The 27,275-nt window shown below is 46.5% G+C and overlaps 3 protein-coding genes and 1 pseudogene across 3 annotated transcripts; 2 read left to right on the top strand and 2 right to left on the bottom strand.

Annotated features, from left to right (window-relative positions):
- The first annotated feature begins 5,370 nt into the window (after positions 1–5,370).
- On the top strand, positions 5,371–8,158 carry LOC136537628 (purple acid phosphatase 15-like). The gene is made up of 5 exons (XM_066529577.1): positions 5,371–6,102; positions 6,258–6,789; positions 6,950–7,167; positions 7,335–7,525; positions 7,614–8,158. The coding sequence occupies exons 1-5, from the start codon at positions 5,376–5,378 to the stop codon at positions 8,037–8,039; spliced, it is 2,094 nt and encodes a 697-aa protein (XP_066385674.1). The 5' UTR covers positions 5,371–5,375; the 3' UTR covers positions 8,040–8,158.
- A 1,208-nt stretch (positions 8,159–9,366) lies between these two features.
- LOC136537627 (uncharacterized) lies at positions 9,367–13,187 on the top strand (annotated as a pseudogene).
- Positions 13,188–14,498: 1,311 nt separating this feature from the next.
- On the bottom strand, positions 14,499–15,228 carry LOC136537626 (CRIB domain-containing protein RIC7-like). Its single transcript, XM_066529576.1, has 2 exons — positions 15,191–15,228; positions 14,499–15,094 (listed from the first exon to the last, which is right to left on the bottom strand). Exon 2 carries the CDS (start codon positions 15,003–15,005, stop codon positions 14,751–14,753), a length of 255 nt encoding a protein of 84 aa, XP_066385673.1. The 5' UTR covers positions 15,006–15,094; positions 15,191–15,228; the 3' UTR covers positions 14,499–14,750.
- Positions 15,229–21,361: 6,133 nt separating this feature from the next.
- On the bottom strand, positions 21,362–27,197 carry LOC136514960 (uncharacterized). The gene is made up of 3 exons (XM_066508660.1): positions 26,625–27,197; positions 22,276–23,710; positions 21,362–22,164 (listed from the first exon to the last, which is right to left on the bottom strand). The coding sequence occupies exons 1-3, from the start codon at positions 26,730–26,732 to the stop codon at positions 21,695–21,697; spliced, it is 2,013 nt and encodes a 670-aa protein (XP_066364757.1). The 5' UTR covers positions 26,733–27,197; the 3' UTR covers positions 21,362–21,694.
- Positions 27,198–27,275: the final 78 nt, after the last annotated feature.

Here is a 27,275-nt window from a genome sequence, read left to right as displayed (position 1 = left end):
TCAAATGTTATCTGAATTGTGAAATTTAAGTGAACTATATTAAAGATAGCAAGAATTTGAGATTTAGCTTAAACGCCAAGGCATCACTGAATTTGTTCACCCTGTAACTTATCAGGGGCATGAGCAGGTGTTAGTAATATCAGTTCATTGGTAAGGAAGTTAAAGATGATACTGATAACCAGGATTGGTTGCCATCATCCAAATGAATTTGCAGGTGGACACTAGATTCTTATTACGTTCTTTCAAATAGCTGCCTTTTAAGCTTATAGGCACATTATGTAATTACCTGCCACCATTAAATGAGTAGGACTCCACATAGTAGCATGGGTGGGTTCGTTTAACTGAAATTACAGAGCAGACATCCGATGTTTACATATACGGTTATCATAATTATTGTTCACTCAGTGACTCAACGATCACGGTCAAATCACAGAGAACCAGCGGTAAACTAATACTGCGCCATTTTCATTTCATAAATCTTATATTTATAGGATGCATGCATATGTTTGACCACACAAGAGCAAAGCAACAACATGAAAAGACAAGTAAAAGGTTAATTATATGGTGTCTGTCCATGATCCTTATGGCCCTGTTCGGCTTGCTGAAACTTGGCTGAAAAACGCTGTTCTGACTGAATTGTTGTGAAAGAAAAACACTGTTCCGGCTGAAAAAAGAAGCTGAACAAGCCGGCTTCTGGCTAGTAGCCTAGGGTAAAGGTTAATTATATCAGCAAACAAACTCAGGAAACCTGTGTTCTTTATCGACTAGTATCTTTTTAGGAAATTATTAAATAGGTTTCTAGCTAGGACATGCATGCCGCCTCACAAACTTTAGTTATAGTCCCCGTTGATTTCCTGCATTTTCTTACTTCCAGCTTCACTAACCGAATCAGCTTGAGAGCATAATTCAGAACTCTACGTCAGATGTATCCGTCCGAGCACCACTTAAATACTTAATCTCATAGAGTTTATTAGTCTTCACGAGTATCCTGAAAGGATGAAGATGTTCAAGAGAGGGGTGAATTGAACTAATTCTAAATTTTTTTACAATAATTAAATCCTACGGTTAGCCCAATTAACCTCTTGTGCCTAGAAAAGTGTTTCTATCAATCTAACGCACAAAGGACTTGCAACCTATGTTCCAAACTTACTCTAGCATAGCAATTCTATGAATGTAAAAACAAGTATTGAATTGCTTAAAGTAAATGCTCAAAGTAAATAGGGAGAGAGGAACGCGGCGATGTTTTGCCGAGGTATCGGAGAGTCGCCACTCCCCACTAGTCCTCGTTGGAGCACCCGCGCAAGGGTGTAGCCCCCCCTTGATCCGCGCAAGGATCAAATGCTCTCTACGGGTTGATTCTTCGACACTCCGTCGCGGTGAATCACCCACAATCGCTCACAACTTGAGTTGGGTCACCCATAAGCTCCGTCGGGTGATCACCAAGCTTCCAATCACCACCAAGCCGTCTAGGTGATGGCGATCACCAAGAGTAACAAGCATGAACTCTCATTTGACCACTCGAAGCCTAATGAGAATGGTGGATGCACACTTTGCTACTCTTGATTCACTAATGAGGCTACTCTCTTGGATTCACGAATCTCAATCACCTCACTAGGACCTTGTTCTTCTTGGCACTCACAAACGTGTTTCTTAGCGGTTGAAATGAGCAAAAGTGACTCCACACACGAGTGGAGCTTCTATTTATAAGACAGCCTGAAAAACGAACCGTATGTGCCTCTGCGAGGAGACCGAACGCTCCGGTCATGTTGACCGGACGCTCCGGTCAGTTTAACCCGCACACCAGTGTTTAAGTGTTGACCGGACGCTGGCAGGGTTCGATCACCACTGACCGGACGCGTCCGGTCGCATTAAACCCTCACTGGATGCTTACTGTACTCGACCGGATGCAGGATCCTTAGGGTCCGGTCAGTATTGACCGGACGCGTCCGGTCGCAGATTCACTCTTCTAGAACCTTACTGGAGTCGACCGGACACTGGTCCTCAGCGTCCGGTTACTCGTCCACTCAGCGTCTGGTCGCACCGAACACAATCACCTTGGTCAAATGAACTGACCGGACCCTGCGGCCAGCGTCCGGTCAGCATTTGACCCTCCATTCACTTCCAACTCTCGAACATATGTGAATGAAGTTTGCTTCATATGATCATAGGGTTGTTGTGGAGCTACCTAGTGCTAGTTTAAATAAGTGTGCACCACACCTAACTCACTAGACTCATCTAGGTCAAGCTACCCGTCCATACCCCCCTTAATAGTACGACCAAAGGAAAAACAAAGTCCTAAACTACTCTAAGTGTCTCTCCAACTCCAATCGACACTTATAACTAGTCATCCTTAACCTTGTCGTCCATCCTTTGAAAATTAAAACGATTTCCATCGTATGGGGCATGACCACCTTGATTGCCTAATTGATCTCCATTACTATGACTTAACTTAATTGCCTCTACAAAACACACGTTAGTCATAGTAATCTTGTATTGTTATTAATCACCGAAACCCAACAAGGGGCCTAGATGCTTTTCATATCCCTTGCCTTATATTATATTATACTTCATACTCCACATGGTTTCCTCGGCCTCAGATTATACTTGATACTTGTTGATCACATGGCCGGTTTCCTCCGTCTCGTGGAGTATTTATTTATCAATCCATAATATCCACGAGGCGGAGGAAACCATGTGGTCAACAAGTGAGTAACTAAAGCAAATGTAACTCTTGCCAATTAAACATAGAGTATTCATCGATTAGAAAAAAAAACCCAAATCCGAAATTAGGACAAAGATACATTTAGATGCTCGCCTAGCTCAGTTGGGTCCCACCTTGGGATGAGTTATAATGCAACAATGGATATTTCGGCTCATTATAACATGTATACATATGTGTACTTGATTTTTTTCTACAACGTGGAAGTCCTTGTGTGTGTGTGACGACTCATTTTATCACCAGCAAGAACAAAACTAGGGGTGTTTGGTTGCTAGGCGCGCCTTGCTACGCTTCACCTTAGTCGAAGTGTGGCAAGTTTTCTTAAGAGCAACCCCAACGCAACATCGTGGTTGCATGCCCAAGTTTTCACGATTGCATGCAGTGCTCAGACCAGTAAGATAGTGGTTCCATATTGCACTAGTGCTACTTCTAGAAGGGTGCAGTTGCTTCACCTGACAAAAGGGTGACGCTATAAGTTGATGCGCGTATTGGGAGCCAAAAGGTATAAGTCTATCACGTGTTTTATCAGGGCCACAAAGCAACATCATAGCTCCTATAGAGAGATGATGAAAGCAACATTTTACTGGTAGAAGGAATGGTGGGACAAGCACTTAGGCTGCCCAAACTCAGTATATATATGCAAGTTCTATTTGTTTCGTTGCCTGATTGAGCACTTCATCCAGGTTCCAATCTTGCAACCATACCCGTTTCTCATGGGCCAAGCTCAGTAGATGCAATCATGTGCATGCACAAAGTCAATACGCATGCAAGTCAATCTGTTTTTCACTAGCTAGCTAACAAACAATGCCCCAAAGAAAACATCCCCTATACACACAAAAAAAAAAACGATAACACATGCAGCTATGTTGCCAGGATCATTCCATCCTAGTTGTGACATACGGGCCAGACTAAAGGCATTCAAGGAACCAATCAAGCTCTTAAGGGCTTTCCCAACGCTGGCTGTCAACGGTGTTGGTTTTATCTAAAAGTTACAGCCACCTACACATGAACAAAGCCAAGGCTCCACTGCTCCCAATGCAAACCAACAGCCTGTTCGTTTGTTGGTTTCAGTCAGTCCAAATTAGCCAGCCAACAGTGTTTTTCTCTCACAATAAACTAGCACCAGTCAGCCCAAACCAGCCCAGAAATCAACCAGCGAACAGGCCGCAAAACTGCTCAGCCCGTGTTTAGTGGGTAGAAAGTTGAAAATTTGGCTACTGTAGCACTTTCGTTTTTATTTGTCAATTAGTGTTCAATCATGGACTAATTAGGGCACGTACAATGGTCGTCTTTTTGTCGTCTGGGAGATGTTATTTTTGTAAAAAAAACCCCTCGACTCAGCCAATAGACAGGTGTGCCGTCTCTTCGCGAAGAGACGACGAGGGCTCGTGCTCCCAAGCTATATCGCCCGCTCCAGCACCGTTGTACGACGGGGGCTCGTGCTCCCAAGCCATTTTTATCACCTTAATTTATGAGTCTGTACAAGAATTAATTATCTTGCAGATAGCCTAAAAGACAACCCATTGTATAATTTGTCTGTATTGCTGTCTCTATGTGACATGACCCGTGCTTGCAGACGGCAGCTATCTAAACTGTTGAACGTGCCCTTAGGCTCAAAACGTTCGTCTCGCAATTTCCAACCAAACTGTGCAATTAGTTTTTTTCGTCTATATTTAATACTCCATGCACGTATCGCAAGATTTGATGTAATGGGTACGACTTTTTTAGAAAACTTTTCACGAACTAAACAAGACTTCAATACTACTGCTGACTTCAGCTTTTGTCAGATACTTATATGGTCATTTCTCTGGAACGCGTCATAAGCAATTAATAAGCATACAACCACATTTGCTGCAACGCGCTTGGAGTAGTGGTTTCGACATTTTGTCAGACCAGGCACCGGCTGCGTCTGCAAGACACTCTATTGGTCTGCGGAGCCAATGATGAACATGAGCTGCATGAATCAAGCAAACGTGGAGCGTTGTGGACGGCCTAATAGACAAAGCCGTCTACATCGTGAGATTGAAATCCCTGGACCCTCTAAATCTATGTGGCACATAACTTTAAGCTGAAACCATTTCTTAATTAATTTCTCATGTTGGGTTGTGTTGACCTTGCACTTAAGCATGACAAATTTGTCTAATTATACCTTTTATATAACTCGCTACATCTTTCTAAATTTTGTAATTAGGGCCTTTTATTTATAACTTGCCACATCTTTCTAAAGCTAGTTGTGATAAATTATTGCGGAAGCCGAAACCACCGCCTCCGGATCAAGCTTCCGAAAGCGGATGTCGAACCGATAGACAGACAGATGGACACCCCACGGTCACCTAACCAAGAGACAAGGAATACATCGCCCGCTCGATCGATGCCTACGTGAGTAGCAAGTACAGTGGCAGGTAATCTGCCCTATCGAACATGGAGCTATAGGTTGGGGAAGCTCACGGCGCATGCACGAAACCTCTACTCCGACGATCCGGACTCCACTCGGTGTCCACCACAGTCCACACTCCAAACTAGGAAGGAGTATGGGATGAACAGCAAGCGGCAGCAATGTAGCAGCTAGGTGAGTGGGTGGGTGGCGTGCAGCTTTTGCACCGAGAAATGAAGGGAAACTCTTCTCAATTGGAAAGAAAACGCCAAAAATGATGGGATGGGATCAGGGGACGCCATGAGTGGCCGGACAGCGGAGCCAGCCAATCTCATCTCATCGGTGGTCGGCGGCGGCATCTTCCATGGCGGGCGATGGGATATTCCTCGCTATCCTGCAGCTTCGTCCACTTTTTTCTTCCCCCCCAAAAAAGCTCAAACGCACGAGAGCATTGTAGGCATAGCCTCAGCTACATCGTCCTCGCTATCCTGCAGCCCAACTTGGAGGCACAGTCCGCCGCGTAGCACCACGTTGACTACTGGCCTTTTCTCCCCTCCCCTTGGGGTTGGGGGCCCTTGGCAAATCTGCGGTGGTCGGGGCCCGCCGCTGCCACAGCGCCGTCCGTCGTCGGCTCCTCCGCTCTTCCGCCCACCCGTTTCCGTTCCCTATAAATTCTATAAATTCCCGGCCTGGCCGCAAGCCCCGTTCCGCTCCACCAACCCGACGGCGAGGGAGAACACACACCGCAGGTCCGCAGCGATGCGTCAGGGCTCGCTGCCGCTGCTGCTGATTGCGGCAGTAGCGGCTGCCGCGGTTTCCGCCGCGCCGGCGTCGACGCTGTCCGGGCCGTCGCGGCCGGTGACGGTGCCGGTCGGGGACAGGGGCCACGCGGTGGACCTGCCGGACACGGACCAGCGGGTGCAGCGCCGCGTCACGGGCTGGGCGCCCGAGCAGGTCGCCGTCGCGCTCTCCGCCGCGCCCAGCTCCGCCTGGGTCTCCTGGATCACAGGTACACCCTCCCCGCACCCGACACCGGACACCCCCACCGGCCATCACCCCAGAAAAGAAAAATCCATTCTTTGGCCTGGATTCTCTCCTCTCTCTCTCTGCCTGCAGAAGTGCAGATCGACATCGACGCTGGCTCATCCATTGATCTGCCTGCAGGGGACTTCCAGATGGGCGGCGCCGTCAAGCCGCTGGACCCCGGCACGGTGGGCAGCGTCGTGCGCTACGGCCTCGCCGCCGACTCCCTCGTCCACGAGGCCACCGGGGAGTCGCTCGTGTACAGCCAGCTCTACCCCTTCGAGGGCCTCCAGAACTACACCTCCGGCATCATCCACCATGTCCGCCTCCAAGGCCTGGAGCCTGGGACCAGGTACTTCTACCGGTGCGGCGACCCGTCCATCCCGGACGCCATGAGCGACGTGCACGCGTTCCGGACGATGCCGGCCGTCGGTCCCGAGAGCTACCCGGGGAGGATCGCCGTGGTCGGGGACCTCGGGCTCACGTACAACACCACCTCGACGGTGGAGCACATGGTGCGCAACCAGCCCGACCTGGTGCTCCTCCTCGGCGACGTCTGCTACGCCAACCTGTACCTGACCAACGGCACCGGAACCGACTGCTACTCCTGCTCCTTCGCCAACTCCACGCCCATCCACGAGACCTACCAGCCGCGCTGGGACTACTGGGGAAGGTACTGTAAGATAATAGGGAAGGTGTCTGAACTCTGAAACTCTGAAGAACAATGTGTTCATCAGAATGACAGTCATTCAGAGCCAGTTTGATTTGTTCAGAGATCGATCAGAACAAATGCTGGATGGATTCAGAGCTGAGAGCGATCCTCGTGCGTGTAGGTACATGGAGCCCGTGACGTCGAGCATTCCGATGATGGTGGTAGAGGGCAACCATGAGATCGAGGAGCAGATTGACAACAAGACGTTCGCGTCCTACAGCTCCAGGTTCGCGTTCCCGTCGGAGGAGAGCGGGTCATTCTCCCCGTTCTACTACTCGTTCGACGTTGGCGGCATCCACTTCGTCATGCTTGCGTCTTATGCCGACTACAACAGATCAGGTGAAATTTAACCTGACCATCGATCTAACTTAACACTGTAGGAAGAACAGTTTGCTATCTCATAAGAAGGTAGTTAGGAGCTACTACATGCATCAGAGCCAAAATTCAGTAAAGAGGACATTCCATTGTGCAAAGCATCTGATAGCAGAACAACTTGGAGTGCTCAGGTGCGCAGTACCGATGGCTGGAGGAGGACTTGGTGAAGGTGGACAGGTCGGTGACGCCGTGGCTGATCGCCGGCTGGCACGCGCCCTGGTACACCACGTACCAGGCTCACTACAGGGAAGCCGAGTGCATGAGGGTGGAGATGGAGGAGCTCCTCTACGCCTACGGCGTCGACGTCGTCTTCACTGGCCATGTAAGCCTTGCCCTTGCGCCGCCTCTACTGATGGTCTGAGGTGAGCAAGAACGATTGAACATGGTGGTCTGTGATCGATGTCCATCAGGTGCACGCGTACGAGCGGTCGAACCGGGTATTCAACTACACGTTGGACGCGTGCGGCCCCGTGCACGTCTCGGTGGGCGACGGCGGCAACCGCGAGAAGATGGCGACGGCGCACGCGGACGACCCGGGCCACTGCCCGGACCCGGCGTCGACGCCGGACCCCTTCATGGGCGGCCGCCTCTGCGCGGCCAACTTCACGACGGGCCCCGCGGCGGGGCGCTTTTGCTGGGACCGGCAGCCGGACTACAGCGCGTACAGGGAGAGCAGTTTCGGGCACGGCGTCCTGGAGGTGAAGAACGACACGCACGCGCTCTGGCGGTGGCACCGCAACCAGGACCTCAACGCCGACGTCGCCGCCGACGAGGTCTACATCGTCAGGGAGCCCGACAAGTGCCTCGCCAAGTCAACTAGATTATTGGCCTATTGATTGGAGATTATTGGTGCTCCTAGAGTCCTAGCTACTCTAGCTAGTTGCTTGCTAGAGGATTACCTCTCCGACCACAGATGGAAACCGTACCGGTCAAGCAAACTCATGTCTCACCAACTTTATAGAAAATAGTATTAGTATTTAGGTCTTTAAGTAATTTTATTATGAAAATATTTTTTATAACTAATCTAATAATACTCATTTTATATCATGAATGTTAATATTTTTTAATATAAATTTAGTCGAAGTTCAAACTGTGTGACTGCTCGTAAAGCGAGAATTGTATTCTTTTGGGATGGAGGGAGTACAATATTAATTAGCAGTAGTCTAGTAGTACCAAATTAAGAGGGTGTTTGGTTCCATGGACTAAAGCATTTTAGACTAAAATCTACACTTTAGTTGGACTAAACAGCCAAGCACATAGACTAAAAGTGGACTAAAGTCCTTTAGTCCTTTAGTCCACAAAACTGGACTAAAATAAACTAAAAGGTGTTGGGGACACCTATTCCACATTATTTAATGACTTTAGTCTATTTTAGTCAAGGAACCAAACATCATTTTAGTCCACTTTTAATTCATGAACTAAAGTGGACTAAAACTTTAGTCTATAGACTAGAGAACCAAACATGCCCTAAGCATCCAGCCAGATTGGCCGGCCAGTTCTTGTTCTTGGGCTCTTGGCAGACTACTCGAGATGAAATAACATATAGCAAATCCATCAAGTTAATTGGATAGCAAAGATTTTGCTGTCTGCTTCTCGAGTTTAATCTCTCCGCCAAACTGAAAATGAAAATGCATATCAGCCATATGCTCCCTCCATCCCCAAATTTTGGATACAATTATAGAACGATACTCAATAAAACTATCTTAAAGTTGACTATTTTTTTTTAAAAAAATATTAACGCTTATTATACTCAATAATCTACTAGATTTGTTTAGATCCAAACAGCTGATAGTTAGATATTAGTAGAGTATAGTACGCTACCGGTCTTTAAACTTATGCACTGCGTCTGAATATAATAATATGTCTAAATATGTAGCAAAATAGATGAACCAAAAAAATCAAAATGACTTATAATTTGGAACGGAGAGAGTATTATCTATGAGCTATTAGCTAGCTAACTATTAACGGATAATGGACAAACAGGGTCTTAGAGTCTGAAACATTGTTGCTATTAAACATTGTTGTTATTATTATTACTCCACTTTCAAAGTGCTGTTGTTGTAAGATCCAGCGACGTGACCAACGGAGACATGGGCTTTGGAACTCCTATATGGGCCGGGCCAAGTGTTCACCAGTCAGGGAACGTATCACCAGCACCACGACCGCTCGCTCCGTCCACCTCGCCGTCTCGTCTTTCGTGGAAGAAGCAGAGCGCGGCAGTGAGCCGGCATGGCTCACTGCCTTGCCGGCAGCAGCAGCCCTCCCGTCACCTTCTCGCGCTGCCCCCGCCTGAATCTGAATGGGTAAATTTCCTCCTACTCAGAACCAGCTCTGCGCCTGACTGCCTTTGCGTTCGCCCTTTTTTGAACTAACCCCGTCTGTTCATGTTTTTTTGAACTAACCCCGTCTGTTCATGTTCGTTCCCATAGTTCCAGATTTTCAATGGGGGTTTCATGGTGGTGCGAGGTGGTATTTTCGCGCCGTGTGTCGTTTTACATGGGTTTATTGTGAGAATCGGTGGTTTCGGGGGAGCGTCCTTGAAGGATGTTCTGCTAAGGAGACCGAGCGCCCACAACCTGTTTGTCGAATTGCTCTGGAGCTGTTCTTAGATTATATGAGCTACCAAAACACTACGAGTTCGTGGGTTTACTGTTCCTATAATGGATTTTTCATCATTGTATAAATTGGAGAGCTAACCAGGAATTTGGCTTTTTAAGTATTATATGGCCCAAAACTACACAGATACCTTCACATTCTCTCCTGAAGCTATGACTGTCATTCCAATCTCATTGAGTGTATGCTCTGGCCATGTTCAGTGTGTGAATGGTGACACTTTTGTTTTGCCAATTGTTGTTTACACATGCTCATCCCCCTTGGCACACGACTTTTTATTGAATATATGCTCTGCAGTTCGTCTGCAAGAATATCCCACGACTAGAATATGAATATCTGCTTTGCACTCTTTAACTCTGTAAAATGAACAGAATTTTCTTTATGTTCATTTGAATTATTGTGTTCTACTATGTGACAATATTAAGTTTCCTGCCTCCTAGGAATCTTCCAGTCGACGTGCCGTTGTACAATGTAGCACTTCATTGAGCACTCCAACAATGTCTGAAGCCTAACCTTCATCAGCTGAATGTTCAGCGCTTGTTCAAGGTGGTACCGCCCCTCTGGTTTGTGCACTGCAATCAACTGCCAGACAAGATGTTTCCTCCTTTCACTTCCCAGGACACAACAGAGGAAAAGCTGCTCCATCTTCCTTGTCAAAACTTATTGGCCCAGGGGCATTTCTGCATGACTTACCCGAGCTACCTGATCTCAACGATCTCTTCTCCCCAAAAGGTGTGATTCTAGATGCTCAGAGGCGAGCAGCTCAACTGTTTGGGTCATCTAAAACTTGGTTCCTTGTCAATGGAACTACCTGTGGAATCCAGGCCTCAGTGATGGCTACCTGTTCTCCTGGCGACTACCTAATTGTGCCGCGAAACTGCCACATTTCAGTGATCTCTGTGCTGGTCTTATCTGGTGCGGTGCCTAAATACATAATACCGGAATATAATTCTCGGTGGGACATTGCTGGTGGTATCACCCCGTTGCAGTTGTATGAAACAGTAAAAGAGCTGGAGGAGGATGGAAAGAGGGTAGGTGCTGTTCTTGTTACTTCGCCAACCTACCATGGTGTATGCAGCAATGTGCAAGGTATTGTCAGTGTTTGTCATCCACGAGGCATTCCGGTTATAGTTGACGAGGTACATGGAGCGCATTTCAGGTTCCACGACAGTTTGCCAAGCACGGCAATTGAACAAGGTGCTGACCTAGCTGTGCAATCCATGCACAAGGTCCTGTGCTCACTTACACAGTCCTCAATGCTTCACATGGCTGGAGATCTTGTGGATGTAGATAAAGTAAGCCAGTGCCTTCAGCTCCTCCAGAGCTCGAGCCCGAGTTACCTCCAACTGTCATCTTTAGATGCTGCAAGAGATCAGCTGAGCAAGAACACAAATATATTTGATGAGCCATTAGCTATAGCATCAGAAACAAAAGACCAGCTGATGAGAATCCCAGGATTCTGGACTTGACATGCTTTGCTTCTGATTTCCCTGCTATTGATCCCTTGCGTATCACACTCAGTCCTTCAGATCTGCAATTATCGGGATATGAAGCCGATGACATTTTATATGAAGATCATCAAATTGTCTCTGAGCTCGTTGGCACACGGGCAGTGACATTTGCAGTCAACTTAGGAACCAGAGTGCAAGACGTTGAAAAACTTGTGCAATCTGCAAAGCATCTATCAGAAAAATATTTCTTTGCAAATAGCTCCGAATCTATGAAGGAAAATCGTGTGTGTGGCCCATTGGAGAAGATCTCTGTGCATATAACTCCAAGAGAGTCCTTCTTTACAAAGAAGAGGAGAGTGAGAATTGAGGACAGCCTTGGTGAAATTTGTGGTGAGCTAATATGCCCTTATCCACCTGGTATCCCAGTGCTGATCCCAGGCGAGGTAGTAACCCATGATTCACTGTCTTACTTGATTAGTGTCAGACACCAAGGCATCACAATCAGTGGAGCAGCTGATGCTGAGCTAAATTCCATCCTGGTGTGCAACTTGTGATGATTGCCCAGTTGTTTTCATAAGACTATATTTCAGAGATGCCATGGGAGAGATCAATTATAGTTAGGCCAAGTCAAGAGCACAATCTACTGTCTGCTTGATGGATGTGAACTACAGTGACGTTAAACTAATGGCTGTCCACTTGGCCAAATAATTTAGGTTGTGTTCTGTCTCGTGAGCTGAAAGAGTTGCCAAGCTGCAACATATGATGCCAAAGTATGAATAGGGTCTATAGCATGTGATCTCTTGTGAGTTTGAAGTATGAATTGCTGGGAAGGCTAACTTTTCATCTGAAGTGCCTTACAATGTAATGGTATCCTGCTTTTCTGTATCTCTCTTCAAGAAAGGAATTAAATTAGCCAGTAAGTAACGGTGCTGCTTCTTCCTTTTCCTTTTCAGGTTTCCTCTTTGGTTCTCTTCAGAATGGGAGGCTCAGTCTGAAGAGACAGTAAAGCTCAAGCGATTTGTACACCTTCATAGTTCTGCCTCCGGCCGCATGTTGCAGGGCTTCTGAAGCAAGTACTCTCTAGCTTCACTTTTAAGTTTATCCATCAACTCATGAATTCACGAATATTCCACAACTTGTACATACAAAAGGGAAATGTAGCAATGGGCCACATCATTGTGATCACAACCCTTTTTTTATCTCGTAGAATGGTACTCCTACTCTATATAAGAAATGAAGGTGCTTACAAATTAAGACCTCCACCTGAACCTGGAACTCAAAACAGGATACAATTGTAGCAGATTTGGTCACGATAATTGTTTATTTAAAGCTTCATAGGCCCCTATACATTGCCATCAACAACCATGAAGTAATGTGATGGTGATGATGACGATGATGACGCGGTTGGGTTTGTCACGGGCTGGCCTTCTTTCCCTAACAAAGCTCACCATAAACAATAAGGACTTGTGAGCTAACGCTCTGCCCCCACTGTGCTGTCGGTTTCCTTCCCGTTTAATTAAGCACATACAAACAGCATTTGGACTCATCAGCCTCACTTAATAGTTAATCCAACCATCTCATGATAAACATTTAAGCAAGCAGACATGCATTTATATTAGTTAGAGCCTTAAGATTCCCACTAGCAGAAGAGTCCACCGTCTGACAGGTGGGACCATGTCCCTCCGTGCCAGGCATAAAAGCCAGATAATTGAATTGGTTCTGGCAGGATGCTAGCTACAGCAAGATCATGTGAAGTGCTCTATGTCTATAGAAAAGGATGTATGTCTATAGTTTTGTTTTTTGGCCTTTTTTTTCTTCAAAATCATGTCTATTGCTATCATCGAAGAATCTTCCTTTTTTAGTAAATACGAAAGACGTGCTTTGCATATCCTAAAATCTAGCATATCATATCACTCTACCTTAATCAACCTGTCATTTGCATCTAAATAATTGCTGGTTGTACCACCTAGCTGTACTCCTGTCTGTCACAGTTAACAACAAATCATCACGCCAAATCCAGTTTTCTTTGCTTGCATGGACTTGTAAAATAGACATATCCTCTGTGCCGTGTGCTAATTTTGTCGGAAACCTAAAATGGAATTAAATCGATTATATAAAAGCAGGGTCTAGTAACAGTTGTTTGGCGCGTACTCACCAGTAGTATGATATATATACTATCCTAATCCTCCACTGGTAGAAGATTGTGACACTATCCACAGGAGGATTCTTTACGTGTTATAAGTATCTATGTGTGTATATATGACATGTGGGTCCTGTGACCATGACCCTCAAATCAGAAAGTTCTTAATCTGCATTCACTGATACTACAATTACTGTGGATGATCGACTGCCAAGAGAGCTGATGCATGTGGGTTTTTTTTTTTTTTTTTTGGGGGGGGGGGGGGGGGGGGGGGGGGGGGGTTTGGCCATTAGTGAATGGATAGCGATCTGATCAAAGCAAGATTATAAGCGCTAATGGAACAGTGGTCTATCGCCATTGTCACATTCTTGACGTGATAAGCAACCGGAAAAATGGAGAAGAAGGTGGGTGTGCGCGTGCATGTACACTCACCACACTCGTCGGTGGTGGTTGTCACCTTTTTCTAGAAAAATAATACGTGCACCGGCGTGAATGTGATGAACAAAGCCTGTTTGTTAATCCGTCTTAATCGTTCGTAATGACGACTAGCAGCAGAGCAGCCGATGGTGTAGTATGCGTGTACGCGTGGTGCACTGATGAATTGCTGTTGCTGTTTATCCAGCCCAGCAATTTATTACTAGTGATTGCAGATTAAACACACTTGAATGCACGCACGACTAATGTACTGTCAGATACATATGTGCATGCATGTTTGCAATTTATTACTAGTGATGGCTGCACTGATTCCATGTACTGCCTGTTTCGTGTCAGTTCACCTGCTCGATGGTACCAACAATGCCTCCTCTGCCCACATTCATAGTATCATGATATAAACAGGATAGCAATGGTGAGCAAAAAAATAAAAATAAAGTGTGGAAAATGGAATGGGATGGGAAAATGGAATGGGGGACGATTAAATCACACAGACTATGTATAGGTCACTGGCAGGCAACACATACTGACATGAGCTCCAGCAAGCACCATGGGTGTGTGATGGGGATGTGAAGGTCTCACAATCTATACAAGTTGGCATGCATATGTACACAAATACGCTTCTCGTCTCATGCTATCCTAGCTCACATCACACCAGATGACAGAGAAAGAGAGATGTTTTCACGGCCGGCACCGGCAAGAACAAGAACAAGCAGCAGCAAACTGGACACATGGGAATCGATCAATTTCCAACGAACGCAATTCATCAGCTTCTTCCATCTCCGCGTGTCAACCAAAACCGACGCAATCAATGGCGAATTCTACTAGCTACGACGAGTCGACGACGACCGTACCGGCCGGCGGTGGCGGCGGCACCAGGTAGCCTTCGTCGGAGCTGCTGGCGGTCAGGTTCAGGCGGAGGCGTGCGCGGCGGCGCGGTCCATGGCCATGTCGAGGTGGTGGAGGGAGAGGGAGGAGGGCAGCGAGAAGGCGTTCACCATGCTCGCCATGGCGGCGCCGGCGCCCACCGTGTTGTTGTGGCCGTCCCAGCCGATGTGCCCCACGTGCTGCACGTCCGTGGGGTACCCGATCACCATCTCCCGCTCCTCCTCCTCCTCGCCGTCGTACGCCGCGAACATCTGCGACAGGCTCCGTATCCCCTTCATCAGCCTCGACACCCCGGCCGCCACGAGCCCCGGCGTCGCCGCCGCCACGGCCGCCTTCTCCTTCACGGCCTCGCCGGCGCCTTCTTCTGCTGCTTGAAATTTTTGTTTGTTTCCCACCGCTCTGTCAGTACCTACTTACATATGTATGTACACAATTGTGACCAATCAGTCAGCCAAGAACTCACCCTGATAAGCCGCCGTGGTGGCAGTCGTGACGGCGGCGGCAGAAAGAGGACGCCGACGAGGAGGGGTCGCCCTGCGGCTTCTTCTCGCTGGGGTCGGCGACGGACACGGCGGACTGCGACATGCAGCCCATGGAGAAGGGGAAGACGGCGAAGCGGTCGCCGCCGCCGCCACCGGAGCTCCCTCGGCGGGTCCTTCATGTGCGGGCCTCTGCTGGCCGGCGTCACACGCACACGCACAGAGACACAGACGCTGCACACGAGTGGGCAATCCGGCGGCGTCTCTCCTCTCCTCCTCTAGCTAGCTTATATGGCTGCGGCTGCTGCAGGTGATGGATGGGTTGGGCCTCCCGTCTCGTCCGGTCCGGGCTTTGTGTTTTTGGCTTTGCTGCCAAGGATGCATGATTGACTGTTTATATAGCAAGAGGGGCCAAAATGTATTATATTATACTAAAACAAACAGGTAGGGGAAAGGCAACGTTTGGTGGGAGAGAAAGAGAGAGACAACACGACACGGAGTGGTGCTCCCTCTTCCAAAAAAAAGAAGGAATGCACATCTTTTTTTTGAGAAGTTCATTTTTTTCATTAATTTTGACTAGAGATTCGTATAAGTAGTGTCAACATTTGTAATACCTTACCCTACTAATTTAGTGATACTTCCTTTTATACATTTGGTCAAATTTGAAGAAAAAAATTACCCGTTAAGTGAGATGTGTAATTTTTTTTTTTTTTGAACGGAGAGTAGCTTCTATGCTGCCGTAGAAAGAGAAACTCTATAAGAGAGAGAGACTGAGGCCGTGTTTAAATGCGCATGTATTTATCTTAATCCACATGTATTGAAGTGGAATTAAACTAAGTTTCATTCCATTCCACTCCAACTCATGTGAATTGCGTTGGGTACACATGCATCCAAACAAGCCCTGGGAGGGGGGGGGGGGGGGGGGGGGGGGGTTGTTTGGTGTTTGATATTGGCATGCTATCATCGTCAACTTTGAATCCAGATGATCTCTGTACTAATTTGGCATTACGAAAATTGATTCTATTGTTGGTGCTGCCTGGACGCCATGATATGAACAACATGACAATAGATCGGTCTGCTTATCTTAGTACTATATTATACCATACCACTCTTTGACACTACTGACTGAACATAATCTCTGTTCAAAATAGTATATGCTATACAGCAGCTGAGAAACTAAAAGGCATTGACCACTGCTGGATGGAGTATGTAAGAGATGGATTTGCTGAACCGGCTGGGCCGACGAACTGTTTAATCCAAGACCGGTTTGACCGACCGACAGAGGAAAGGAGGAGGAAAGGAGAGAGTCGTTGGGTTAGGTCAGGCGCCATCATATCTATCATTTGCCACTCCTGCTATCTGCCTCTGTGGGGTTTCTCTTCTGCTGAACCTTGCTGCTATGTTGCTTCCTCCTTGCATCTCCTCTCCTGCCGCTGTTTAATTCCCTTTTGCATACTTCTGGAAACCTTGTACTTTTGGATGGAGGATGGACAGATATGATTGCACTGTTGTTGGGTCCATGTGGATTCATGCATAGTCTTCAGGATTCATGCATGCACATATTATATATATGCATCCTGTGTATAAACTCCTGATGACAGCATGCAGTTCCTAGCAAGATCTAGCAGGTGCAGAGACAAGTAGTAGCAGTAGCAGCAGCAGGACAATAAAGGCATTATTAGTTATCTGCTCCAGTGTCCACTCTACAATCTTCTCACACTGTAATTTCGTCATACTAAAATATCACACAGGATTTGCTCATGAGTCTCCTCCCCAACCACCTTGTGGTTGCTTTATTTGCCATTCCATTTGGTACTGCAAAAAAGGAATGAAAACGAGGGAAACAAAGTAAAGAGAGTGAGAAAGGGATCGCTCGCAGCTACTTAAACCAAGTCTAATCCTGCAGACCCATCAAGGGAGTTAGAAAGAAAAAAGAAGTACGAAAATGTGCACGCTCATGAAACCCTTTTTCTGCTTTCGATCTCTGGGTTCATATTCTTTTAGATTCGGCTGATGAGGTACATATGTCTTGCCTGCTGTCATGATGTGCTCCTTCAACAACCATCTGCTTCCAATTGCTGCCTTTCGATATATATAACTATTATCTGTTCATTATATTATATATAGATAGAAAAACAACAAATTGGACCTTTAGTTTGCTTGTGCGAAAGAGATCGCTCGCATGTACTTAAACCACTGCAGCAAACCAAATCAGGCTGCAGGAACCTATCACCTATGAGTGAACTGTGAAGTGAACAAATCCAAAAAGAAATGGCAAATTGGAGTGTGTTGACATATGGAACTGCAGCTTTTTTTTTTTTTTTGCTCTTATATCTATTGTATTATTCTCACTTGCCTTACAGATCAAGCCATTGGCCATTGGAGTCGTCCTGTCCGGCTGTCCGGGCGGGCAGTTGTGTGTGATGACGGCAGGGCAAAAGCTCTCACGCTCTCTCAGAGCATGTACAAGTGTCCACCGGAGGGAGGGAGCCGTGCACGCTAGGCGCTAGCTGCAGCTTCACTCCACTGCAGAGCTGAGCTGAGGCCTTGTTTAGTTGGATGAATTTGGATTTTGTGGCTACTGTAGCACGTTCGTTTTTATTTGGCAAATAGTGTTTAAACATGGACTAATTAGGCTTAAAACGTTCGTCTCGTAATTTCCCACCAAACTGTGCAATTAGTTTTTCTTTTTGTCTACATTTAATACTCCATGCACGGGCCGCAAACATTCGATATGACAGGTACTGTAGCAACTTTTTAGAAGTTGGGGTGTAACTAAACAAGGCCTCAGCTGATTGGGTCACTCAGCTGCTTGCTTGCTTGCATCAGTTGCATAACATGACTGCATGAGCAGCAAATGGATAGCTAGGATAGTGGCGGCAGCCGGCAGGCACTGCACGGCAAGTGCAGGAGCAGCCGAGCAGGAGCAGGAGGCGTCGGTGAAGCCGGAGCAGGTACGGTGCAGGCAGCAGGCCTGACCGCAGCGACCAACCGCTTCCAAATTCCGGGGTCCGGGAGGGGGATGCCGGGAGGGGGATGCCGGGATGGGCGCGGATTTCTGGAGTGGGGTGCAAGCGATTCTCATTCCGTTCTCTTTTCTTGTCGCCAAGAATAAGATCGTCGATGCCGGCCCTGCAGCTACAGGAAGCCAGGAAGGAAAAGGATGGTGCGTCTCTGCGTGCGTGCATGCTTGCTGCAGGGTGGTGGTGGAGGTTGGTGCCCGGACCACGTCGACACTGATCCGCCACAGCTACACACACACACACACGAGGTAGCCAAGTAGCCATCGTATCATACTAGAGATTATACTCCTATATGGCAGTATGGCTGGTGATCAACGACATAACATTATTAAAGAAAGGCCTAAGTGGCTAAGTCCCTGCTTAGTGCGTTCTGATACCGATAGATGCATACATACACACCCACATTATTTTTGGGAGTGTTTGAATCTTCTCTTGTACTGATTTTTAGAGGCCTTAAATGAACTCCCACGTTAATCCTCACAAAATGTGCCAGAAAAAGAATAAATTTTACAGATTCTTACAATAATCAGAAACATCTAACTTTTAATTTCGTAAACTGTAATCATCACTGCCAACAATAAACATTGGGGATTGTTAGCGCCCGGACAGACGCCCACGTATGTTTCCCGCGCCTGCACCCATTTCTCGCGCCCATGCGGGGCCCGCGCCGCCGGGACGTCGCCCACGCCACCCGACCGCACCAGGGAATCGTGTGTAACATCCGATCTGTTTTTGCAACATTCAGATGAAACACTTGCAACATACGTCCGAAACAACTGAAACACTCGTAACATACGTCTGAAATACTTGCAAAACATCATAAAAAACTTGAAAACATGTGTGTAGCCATTGCAAAAGATGAAACACTTGCAACATACGTATGAAAACACCTGAAACACTTGCATATATATGCAACATCTAGATCTACTTGTGCAGCATCTAAATGAAATACTTGCAACATACGTCTGAAACAGATGAAACATTTGGAACATACACTTGAAACATACGTGTATAGCCATTGCAACATGTGCAATATCGATATAAAACACTTGCAACATACCTCTGAAACATCTGAAACACTTGAAGCATATGCTTGCAACATCTGCTTTCAGCACAATGTCACCTTGCTGCTTGGACAAATGGAGGCTCGTCGTTGCGGAGCTCGACGCTAGCGTGGAGCTCACCAGAGCGGCGCAGGCAACTCGCCGATAGGACCCGTCGTGGAGGCTCGCCGGCTCAGCGGAGGCGGCCGCGGCGGGCGGATGTCGCGGTGTAGGCGGAGTGGGGAAGGTAGGCGACGCGGTGAAGGCGGAGTATGGAAGGCGGGCGACGTGGTGGAGGCGGAGCGCAGTAGAGAGATTTTTTTTAACGTCCGGACGGATGAACGCCCTAGACCATCATTACCGATAAACATTATATCTATTCTATTTGCCAGCTCTGCCATTTTATCTACATTTGCATCTAAATTAGCACCTCTATTGTTATTATAGAAGATATAACTTAAAATAAGCCTCTAAAATTAAATTAAGTTACTCATTATAAAAGATAATTTAAAATAACTAGATTACTATAAATTTGTTTTAAAATTATCCACATCTACCATAAAAGTAAGGCATAAGAACCCCTTAATTTTCATCTAAATCACGTACATATGTTACTACGAAATCATATAAAGAAATTAGTTCTATATAACCCCTAACCTTTGGCATTGTCTGCTTCATCATCTCCCCTTAACCTACAAAACCCAGGTAGGTATTCTAACTCTTCGCCTATTCAAAATACATACTTCGCTGGCACAACTAGAGTTCACATGTTAGGAAGAATTGGGAGAATAGAGAGGGTTGGTTCAATTACCAGAGAGGCAGTGTGTGACTGTGCGTAGGTTGGAAGTAGGAGCCCTGAATGACGAGGGTTTAGGGTTGAAGATCTCTCTCATGGCTATCGATGCAAGCTGGGGCGAAGCTACATTGTAGCTTGTGGGTGCCCATGCACCCACGTAACTTGAAAACCCACTATTAGGAACAAATTTTTAGTAGATCAAATTTTTACACCTATAAAAGAAAGGCACCCTCTCTAATTTGCACTAGCTTTGTCACTAGATGCAGGCGCGCTCCATGTCTACGTTCGGCTGGTACACTTCCAGCTTGTTTAAGCTTATTCTCTCTCACAGAACACTATTGAATCATCCAAAATCATCCGAAAATCACTGTTCACTGCACCGGCCGAACACAATGATAAGTCCATATTTATTCTTCTTGCAAAAAAAATCCATATTTTTATTCATCTTATACTTTCCAAATTCTCCTGTGGGTTATGGTGTCAGCCCAACACAATGTTCCCAAGTTGAGGCGGCTTATGGGCCCCCAACTTTTCCTTCGGCTTCACGGGCTCCTGGGCTTCGTCATCTGGTACAGCCAAGAGCAAACAAAAAGGACACCAACTAGCAGAAGCTATGGGCTGCCTGCTAGCTGCTGCTGCACTTGCTGTGCGTGCGCAGCGTGCTGGATGGGTGCACTGGACTGGACTAGACAGTCCTCATCCTGCTGCAACGTGCACCTCCATGACCAATCATCAATTCAGTTCCCCTTGTAAATAAACCATATCATGCAAACTGAAAGGGTCGACAACCACTAAACCACTGCTGACCATCACAGTTCACATATGACACAGCCAGCCATGTAAACAGCTTACAACAATCAACACGAACATGTATAATAACAAAAAATCAACACTAGATGCCAAGGGTCAAATGGTGTTATTATTATTGCTAGTTCAAAACTCCCAAGCAGTCTTCACTTCTGATCACAACTCAGCAATGTCGCACACACGAGGTGACACGACACTACGACAGAACCTCAACATCAATGCCGTCGGACAGAGTAAAATTACAAACCTCAGGTAAGTGCCACCACATCAGCATCTATGTAAGTAAGCTAGAGTTATATACACAGGAAAGGTGAGGGTCAAGTGCCGACCTTTGGAACAAATCAAGCACAACCAGATTTATCTCAGCTAGCAGCAGCAGCTCAAATCCATCCAACTACTATAAATGAAGAATCTCAAAGTCTTCCTTCTCCTCCTCCCCCGCGCACCCCCCCCCCCCCCCCCCCCCCCCTCCCCTCTCTCTCTCTCTCTCTCTCTCTCTCTAGTGTACATTTTGGTATTATAAAAATGCTATTACACCTTACAGATCAAAATTGTGCAGCGATAACACCTAACCACTCCGTTACAGATTCCAACCTCTTGCCAACCAACACTGTTTGTGACTCCACGCAGCACTCAGCAGGGCCACGCCCCAGCCTAGGAGGGTGCATGTAGCTATGGCAACAGCTACTTGTAAAAGTTGGGAACATTCCCGCATGCTGAGCTACATAAACTGTAGCAAAGAGCAAGCGGAAATAAGCAGAGTGGTGTTGTTCATTGATGTCTCAGTTCTCAGCTACTTCACAGGGGATTGTCACTCAGCTAAAAGGGTATCACGTATGGTAAAGCAATGACATCAGCAGGGTCAATTTTCAGAGCCTGAGCCCACACTTGGGGGACTCCATCAGCCTCGGGCGCTGAACTGGGCTTCCTTGATTGGGTCCCACCTTGGTCGAACAGCCAGTCCTCACCTTCCTGCCCAGGCAATTCCATCATTTGTGGTGCTTCAGGAATGCTGTATATCTGGCTAAGATACTTGCAGTCGGGGTGAGGTGACTTCCTAGAAGTTGTGCCATTCTCATAAGCAGCCACCGGATCGACTGGAGCTCGCTGAGCCTGTTGGTTGCCATTGACCTTCTCTTCCTTGTGGAGCCTTTCAGCCTTTTCAATATTAATGGCTTCCGGCTTCACAGAAAAGAGTGGCGCGGCTACATGAGATGCTGTACCATTCTCCACACGATTGCTGAGGAGGGCTGGTCTCGGCAACTTTGTAGGCCGCATATCAAGGTTGTCTGTATAGCATCAGAAGTCTTATAATATAAAACACCATAAAAAAGGATAATGGTGTCGTACAAGACTAGACATGCTGTTAAGTGCCAAAAAAAAAAAAGCTAGGAACTCACTTTGTAAGTAACCATTCGTTTCATGATTCTTTCGCTTCTTCAGGTTCTCATCAGGCACAACAGATTTTCCATCATCAACTGGTGGGGCTAAAGGAGGGGCTGAGGGCTTCAAGTTAAGACTATCTATCGGATAACTTATATTGTTCTCTCTTGTCTTATCATGCTCTTTGTGATTATGTTCCCCTTTCTCCTTCTTTGCCTCTTTCTCCTTTTTCTTCTCTCTGTGTTTATCTCTCTCTTTCCTTTTCTTTTTCTCATGACGATCACTCTTTTTGTCCTCTTTCTTAGCAACATCAGGTGCCCCATCTCTGACCTTCTCCATCCTTTCTGCTCTTCCATCTGCAGCTTTCTCCACAGCTGGAGGTTTTGACATAACCAGTTTCTGATCAGTTGAAATATTAGCTTGCAGCAACCTTCCACCTTGTTCCTTTTCCTTACCCATAGCAGGAGAAAGGCCTCCTGCATCAGGTTTCTTAGCAGAGACAGAAAGGTTTTCAGCCGGCCGTACCATTCCATTCGGCCTCCGTATTGTAATGCTCGGGCTTGGGATGGATGACCTAGGTGTTCCTCTATCCATCCCCCCTGCTGCACTTGACGTCGATGGGCTGCCAAATCTCTGCATGGATGCTTGTGTGTTCTCCATTGGCCTACCAACCTTGCCATTTCCCTTATGCATAGCATTAGCAGGATTTGGAGGCAATGGAGAGGAGGTGCCAACTTCTTTCTTCGCAACATCTTTATTTGTGTTCTCAGTTCTCTTTTGAACCAATATGCTAATGTTACTGATTCGCTGTCCAATCCCCTCTTTTCTGGGTGCGGCTTCAGTACTGGATGAAGGCCTTGCAGCTTTGAATTTTTCCTCCGTTGTAGGTGCCGGTGGAAAACCACCGGCAGTTCTTTGAGCAGAAGTGGTGAAGCCTTCAGAATGCCGTATTGATGCCCCATTCTTTTGTTGATTGGCATTGGTGCTCTGTTGTACCAATCCCTCATTTTTCCTTGAAGCATTGCTAGGCTGAATATGCACTTTATTAAGTGCAGACCTTTCAGTCTCCATTGCGGGTGAAGCACTGAAGCCTTTGCGATTTCGATCATTTGAAACAGCATAATTTTCAATAGGTCGACTCGCGGCCCCTTTCTCATCCTGTACTTTTCTGACCAAGCCCTCCCTGAATTTAAGATCCTTGATTTCTTCAGATCCCCTGCTGCTCTCTCCAACCTTCTGACCATGGAGAGCTTCGTCATTTCTGTCAATTCCTTCTCCTGATTCCCTGCTTTTATCTTTGCTCTTGTCTTTTTTCTTGTCTTTGTATTTTTCTTTTCGATCTTTCTTGTCTTTGTGCTTATCCTTACTCCTGTCTTTATCCTTCTTTTCTTTACCTTCTTTTCTATCTTTATCCTTCTTGTCCTTCTTATACTTCTTCTCTTTTTGTTTCTCCTGAGATGAGAATGTTGTTTCCAAGTCAAGTAAACGCCAATTACACAAAAACTAGCAAATGTGTAAAAAAAGTAAAGGCCAGGAGCATGCACTAGTGAAATACAGTACATAAAATAACCATTAAATAAAATGTACGAACTGATAAACAGTGATGTTTTAGGATGAAGAGTGAAATCAAACACTCCCTCAGTGCAACTATTCAAAGCCACTGCCTAAAAGCACACTGAATGACAAGTTATAAACTAGTAACTTGTTCGCTGATTTATACTACTTCACTTCCAGACTTTTCAGCTCATCACATTTGTGTCAGATGTAAATAAAGCTGTATCCACGGTACAATAAATCTGCTAAGTATAGGCAATGTGCAATACAGATCACTGAACTACATTGATACACAATTAGTACTTCTACCTTATAATATGTGCAAGAGACATGTTACATTTGAACCCAATTCTCAAAAATTAGAAATAGATTAGCAGACAGCTGGTTTTCCAAGTACAACTTTGGCCTATGAACTATAATGAAAGGAACAAGTTAACTATAGTACTTTATGCACTTTCTAGTTAATGTCTTCAATAGTAACTACAAATTAGGTAAACCCCTATGCTCATTTTTATTAGGCTGCATCCATATGCATAGAAGGATTAAACAGACCATGCGAGGTCTGAAAGACACGCGATCTATTTCACAAAACATAGTGATCGGCTAAAAAGTCTAAATCATCACACTTTTACACATCTAATTTTTTGCATTGGCTAAAGCCTAAGCCTACTCATAGCACACATAAAGAACATGATCAAGAAAACTTCTATGACAACCAAACCTCCAGGCAACATTTATCCAAACATCCAGGCAACACTTATCCATCTTAATAAGTGCTACAGGCCTACAATATTTAAATGGCATGGTAGTGTTGTGTTATGACATTTCTGGATTTTAAGGCACTGGTAACCGGTTCATACATTCCAGTGCTATCGAGGGAGTAATTTTGCACTGTTAAGCTTGTTAAAACTTGATCTTGGACACTGGCAATCCAAAATGTATTGCTTCCTGCCATATTTCCAGTTTGTCCATTTAATTGTAATCAACCGTCAGAACGAACAAAAACTAATCATGTGGAGTCTAAAACACAAAGCAAGAAGAAAACTTGTGTCTTGTAGGGATACATAACTTGAGTTGCCAAGAACAATGATATAAGGATCCCAAGCCAACGAATACAGCAAAATGTAGCAACTGGGCTGTATACAGTCACTATTCATGTGGAATGTAGTATGACACCAGCAATTTCATGAACATCTACGGAGCCCTGGCGCTGATTTTATATGAGGACGCATAACAAGTCCAAAACAGGAAATATATTGATTAAATGTCTAAAGCATAGCCCGCTATGTCATGAAATGACAATAAAACACAAACAGACCAACCGATCTAACCCTTCATTTTGCCTTCAGCTATAGTTGAAAAGATATCGACCCAAGATTATCTACTCTCTATTGATGGGTTGAACATATTTTCCCGCAGCTGGTAGCTACCAGAAATAACATCTAACTATAACATTTATTGACATCCAAGTTTGCACACAGGTAGACAGTTTTTTAACCATGCAAAAATCGTATTACGTCGCTTTTCAAAAGTGAATTTCATTGGCATGATAATTGTGATAAAATCTAACCTGCAAGGTCAAAGCCTCAATCAATAACCAAAAAATACCACATCAAACCAGTACTTTTTTCATTGATTCACCTAGGTAAAAACGTCCAACTTTGTGACACATGCATCCCTACTTATGCATTTCATGTAAACAGGGACACTCCTTAGTGAAGTATTGAATATCAATTCATTAAAACAAACTCTTTCCAAATCTATCTCAATCACTGAAGCAGCCAAAAGGATCACCCAAGTAACGCTTTGCGCATCCTGTAACGCCTAACGCTGCTAAAGTCTTTCACACAGAGGCCCTAACCAACTTCCGTTAACTATGGACAGTCTTTAGGAAAAATAGCAGATACTGATTCAGCAAGACTAATACTTTCCTAGTTTCCCCCAATCCTCGTGGATCCTGTAACACCCGCGATCTCAGCTGCGGGGAGCCAGGGACTCAAAACACTGCTAGAATTTCTCAGACAGGAACCCCAACCAACCTGCCCTAACTCCATATCCCCCCCCCCCCCCACCCCCCCCCCCCCCCACCCCACCAACAGAATGTGAGCTAAGGCCGAGACTAAATGAAATCATGTAAACACAATCCTAATGCATCCTACACCAGTAATTTTTTTCATTGGTCCAACCAGATGAAACATCCAACTTTGTCCCACGTGCATCCCTAGTTATGCATCTCACGTAAACAGGGACACTCCTTAGTTAAGTACTGAATATATTAATTCAGCAAAACAAACTCTTTCCAAGTCTATCTTAATCACTGAACCAGCCAAAAAGGATCCCCCAAGTAACGCATTGCGCATCCTGTAACGCCTAACGCTACTCAAGTCTTGCACACGGGAGGCCCTAACCGCCTTCCGCTAACTCTGGACAGCCCTTATATTTAGGAAAAAGAGCAAATACTGATTCGGCAAGACTTAACGCTTTCCTAGTTTCCCCCAATCGCCAAACCAAAAAGAATACCAATAGAAAGCCTCGTGGATCCTGTAACGCCCGCGATCTCGACTACGGGAGCTCAAACACTGCTAGAATTTCTCAGACAGGAACCCTAACCAACCTGCACTAGCTCCGTGGCCGCCAATAGAATGTGAGCCAAGTCCGAGACCAAAAAAAATCATTTAAGCACAATCCTAATACGCCAAAGTCAGTCCATCCTATGAGAGATAGTCAGTTCCACGAGTGTGCCGGGCGATCGATCAGTGAACGAGCTAGCGAACCAGCCAGGGCAAGGCGGGGTGCGGGGGTATTGTTCCACCTTGTCAAGCTGCTGCTGCTGCTGCTGCTGCAGGTGGGAGGCTAGCTGGGCGTCGGGGCGCGCGGTCTTCTCATATCCTGGTGGCGGAAACGGGAAGCAGCGAGACATGGCACGGCCGCCTCGGGCCTCGGATCACCCACCCCGACCACCGCCGCCGCCGCCGCCGCCTCCTCCTCCTTGCCGAGTGCTCCTCTCAGGCCTCAGCCACAGGTCCTCCTCCACCACCCGCCGCCGCTGGTGCTGGTGCTGCCGCCGCCGGCTCACTCGTTTCGTGCCAGGGGCCACCACAGGCATGCCCTCCGGCCTCTCATGCCCGCCGCCGGCGCCGGAATCGCGGGGATCTGGGACCGGAATTCCCCTCCGCGCGCGGGGGATCCGAGGATCCAATCCAATCCGGACCCACGCGCGACCGCTACCGAATCGGGCGCCGCGATCTCCCTCGTTTTAGTTCTCGTTTGCTCCCTGCGCCCGCTGCTGTGTCGTGGCGTCGCGTCGGAGTAGGGTTGAGGAGGGAGGTGGGGCGGGGCGAAGAGGAGGATTGGAGCACTCCACCACAGGAGAGGCGAGGAGAGGGGAACGGGGGAGGAAGCCGAAGTAAGGACACCCGGGTGGGGGTTATATAGCACGGCCGAAGATGGGGGATGCCGGGAC

The sequence above is a fragment of the Miscanthus floridulus genome, chromosome 2, assembly GCF_019320115.1.
Source record: "Miscanthus floridulus cultivar M001 chromosome 2, ASM1932011v1, whole genome shotgun sequence".
Taxonomy (NCBI): domain Eukaryota; kingdom Viridiplantae; phylum Streptophyta; class Magnoliopsida; order Poales; family Poaceae; genus Miscanthus; species Miscanthus floridulus.
This window is presented reverse-complemented; position numbering and strand designations above follow the sequence as displayed.

Coding starts and splice junctions, on each gene's coding strand:
- LOC136537628 (XM_066529577.1), top strand. CDS start 5,376: ATGGGATCAGGGGACGCCATGAGTGGCCGGACAGCGGAGCCAGCCAAT. Junction 6,790..6,949: donor CGCTGGGACTACTGGGGAAG/GTACTGTAAGAT, acceptor TCGTGCGTGTAG/GTACATGGAGCCCGTGACGT. Junction 7,168..7,334: donor TGCCGACTACAACAGATCAG/GTGAAATTTAAC, acceptor TGGAGTGCTCAG/GTGCGCAGTACCGATGGCTG.
- LOC136537626 (XM_066529576.1), bottom strand. CDS start 15,005: ATGAAGGGGATACGGAGCCTGTCGCAGATGTTCGCGGCGTACGACGGC.
- LOC136514960 (XM_066508660.1), bottom strand. CDS start 26,732: ATGTCTCGCTGCTTCCCGTTTCCGCCACCAGGATATGAGAAGACCGCG. Junction 23,711..26,624: donor AGCAGCAGCAGCTTGACAAG/GTGGAACAATAC, acceptor TTCTCATCTCAG/GAGAAACAAAAAGAGAAGAA. Junction 22,165..22,275: donor AACGAATGGTTACTTACAAA/GTGAGTTCCTAG, acceptor GATGCTATACAG/ACAACCTTGATATGCGGCCT.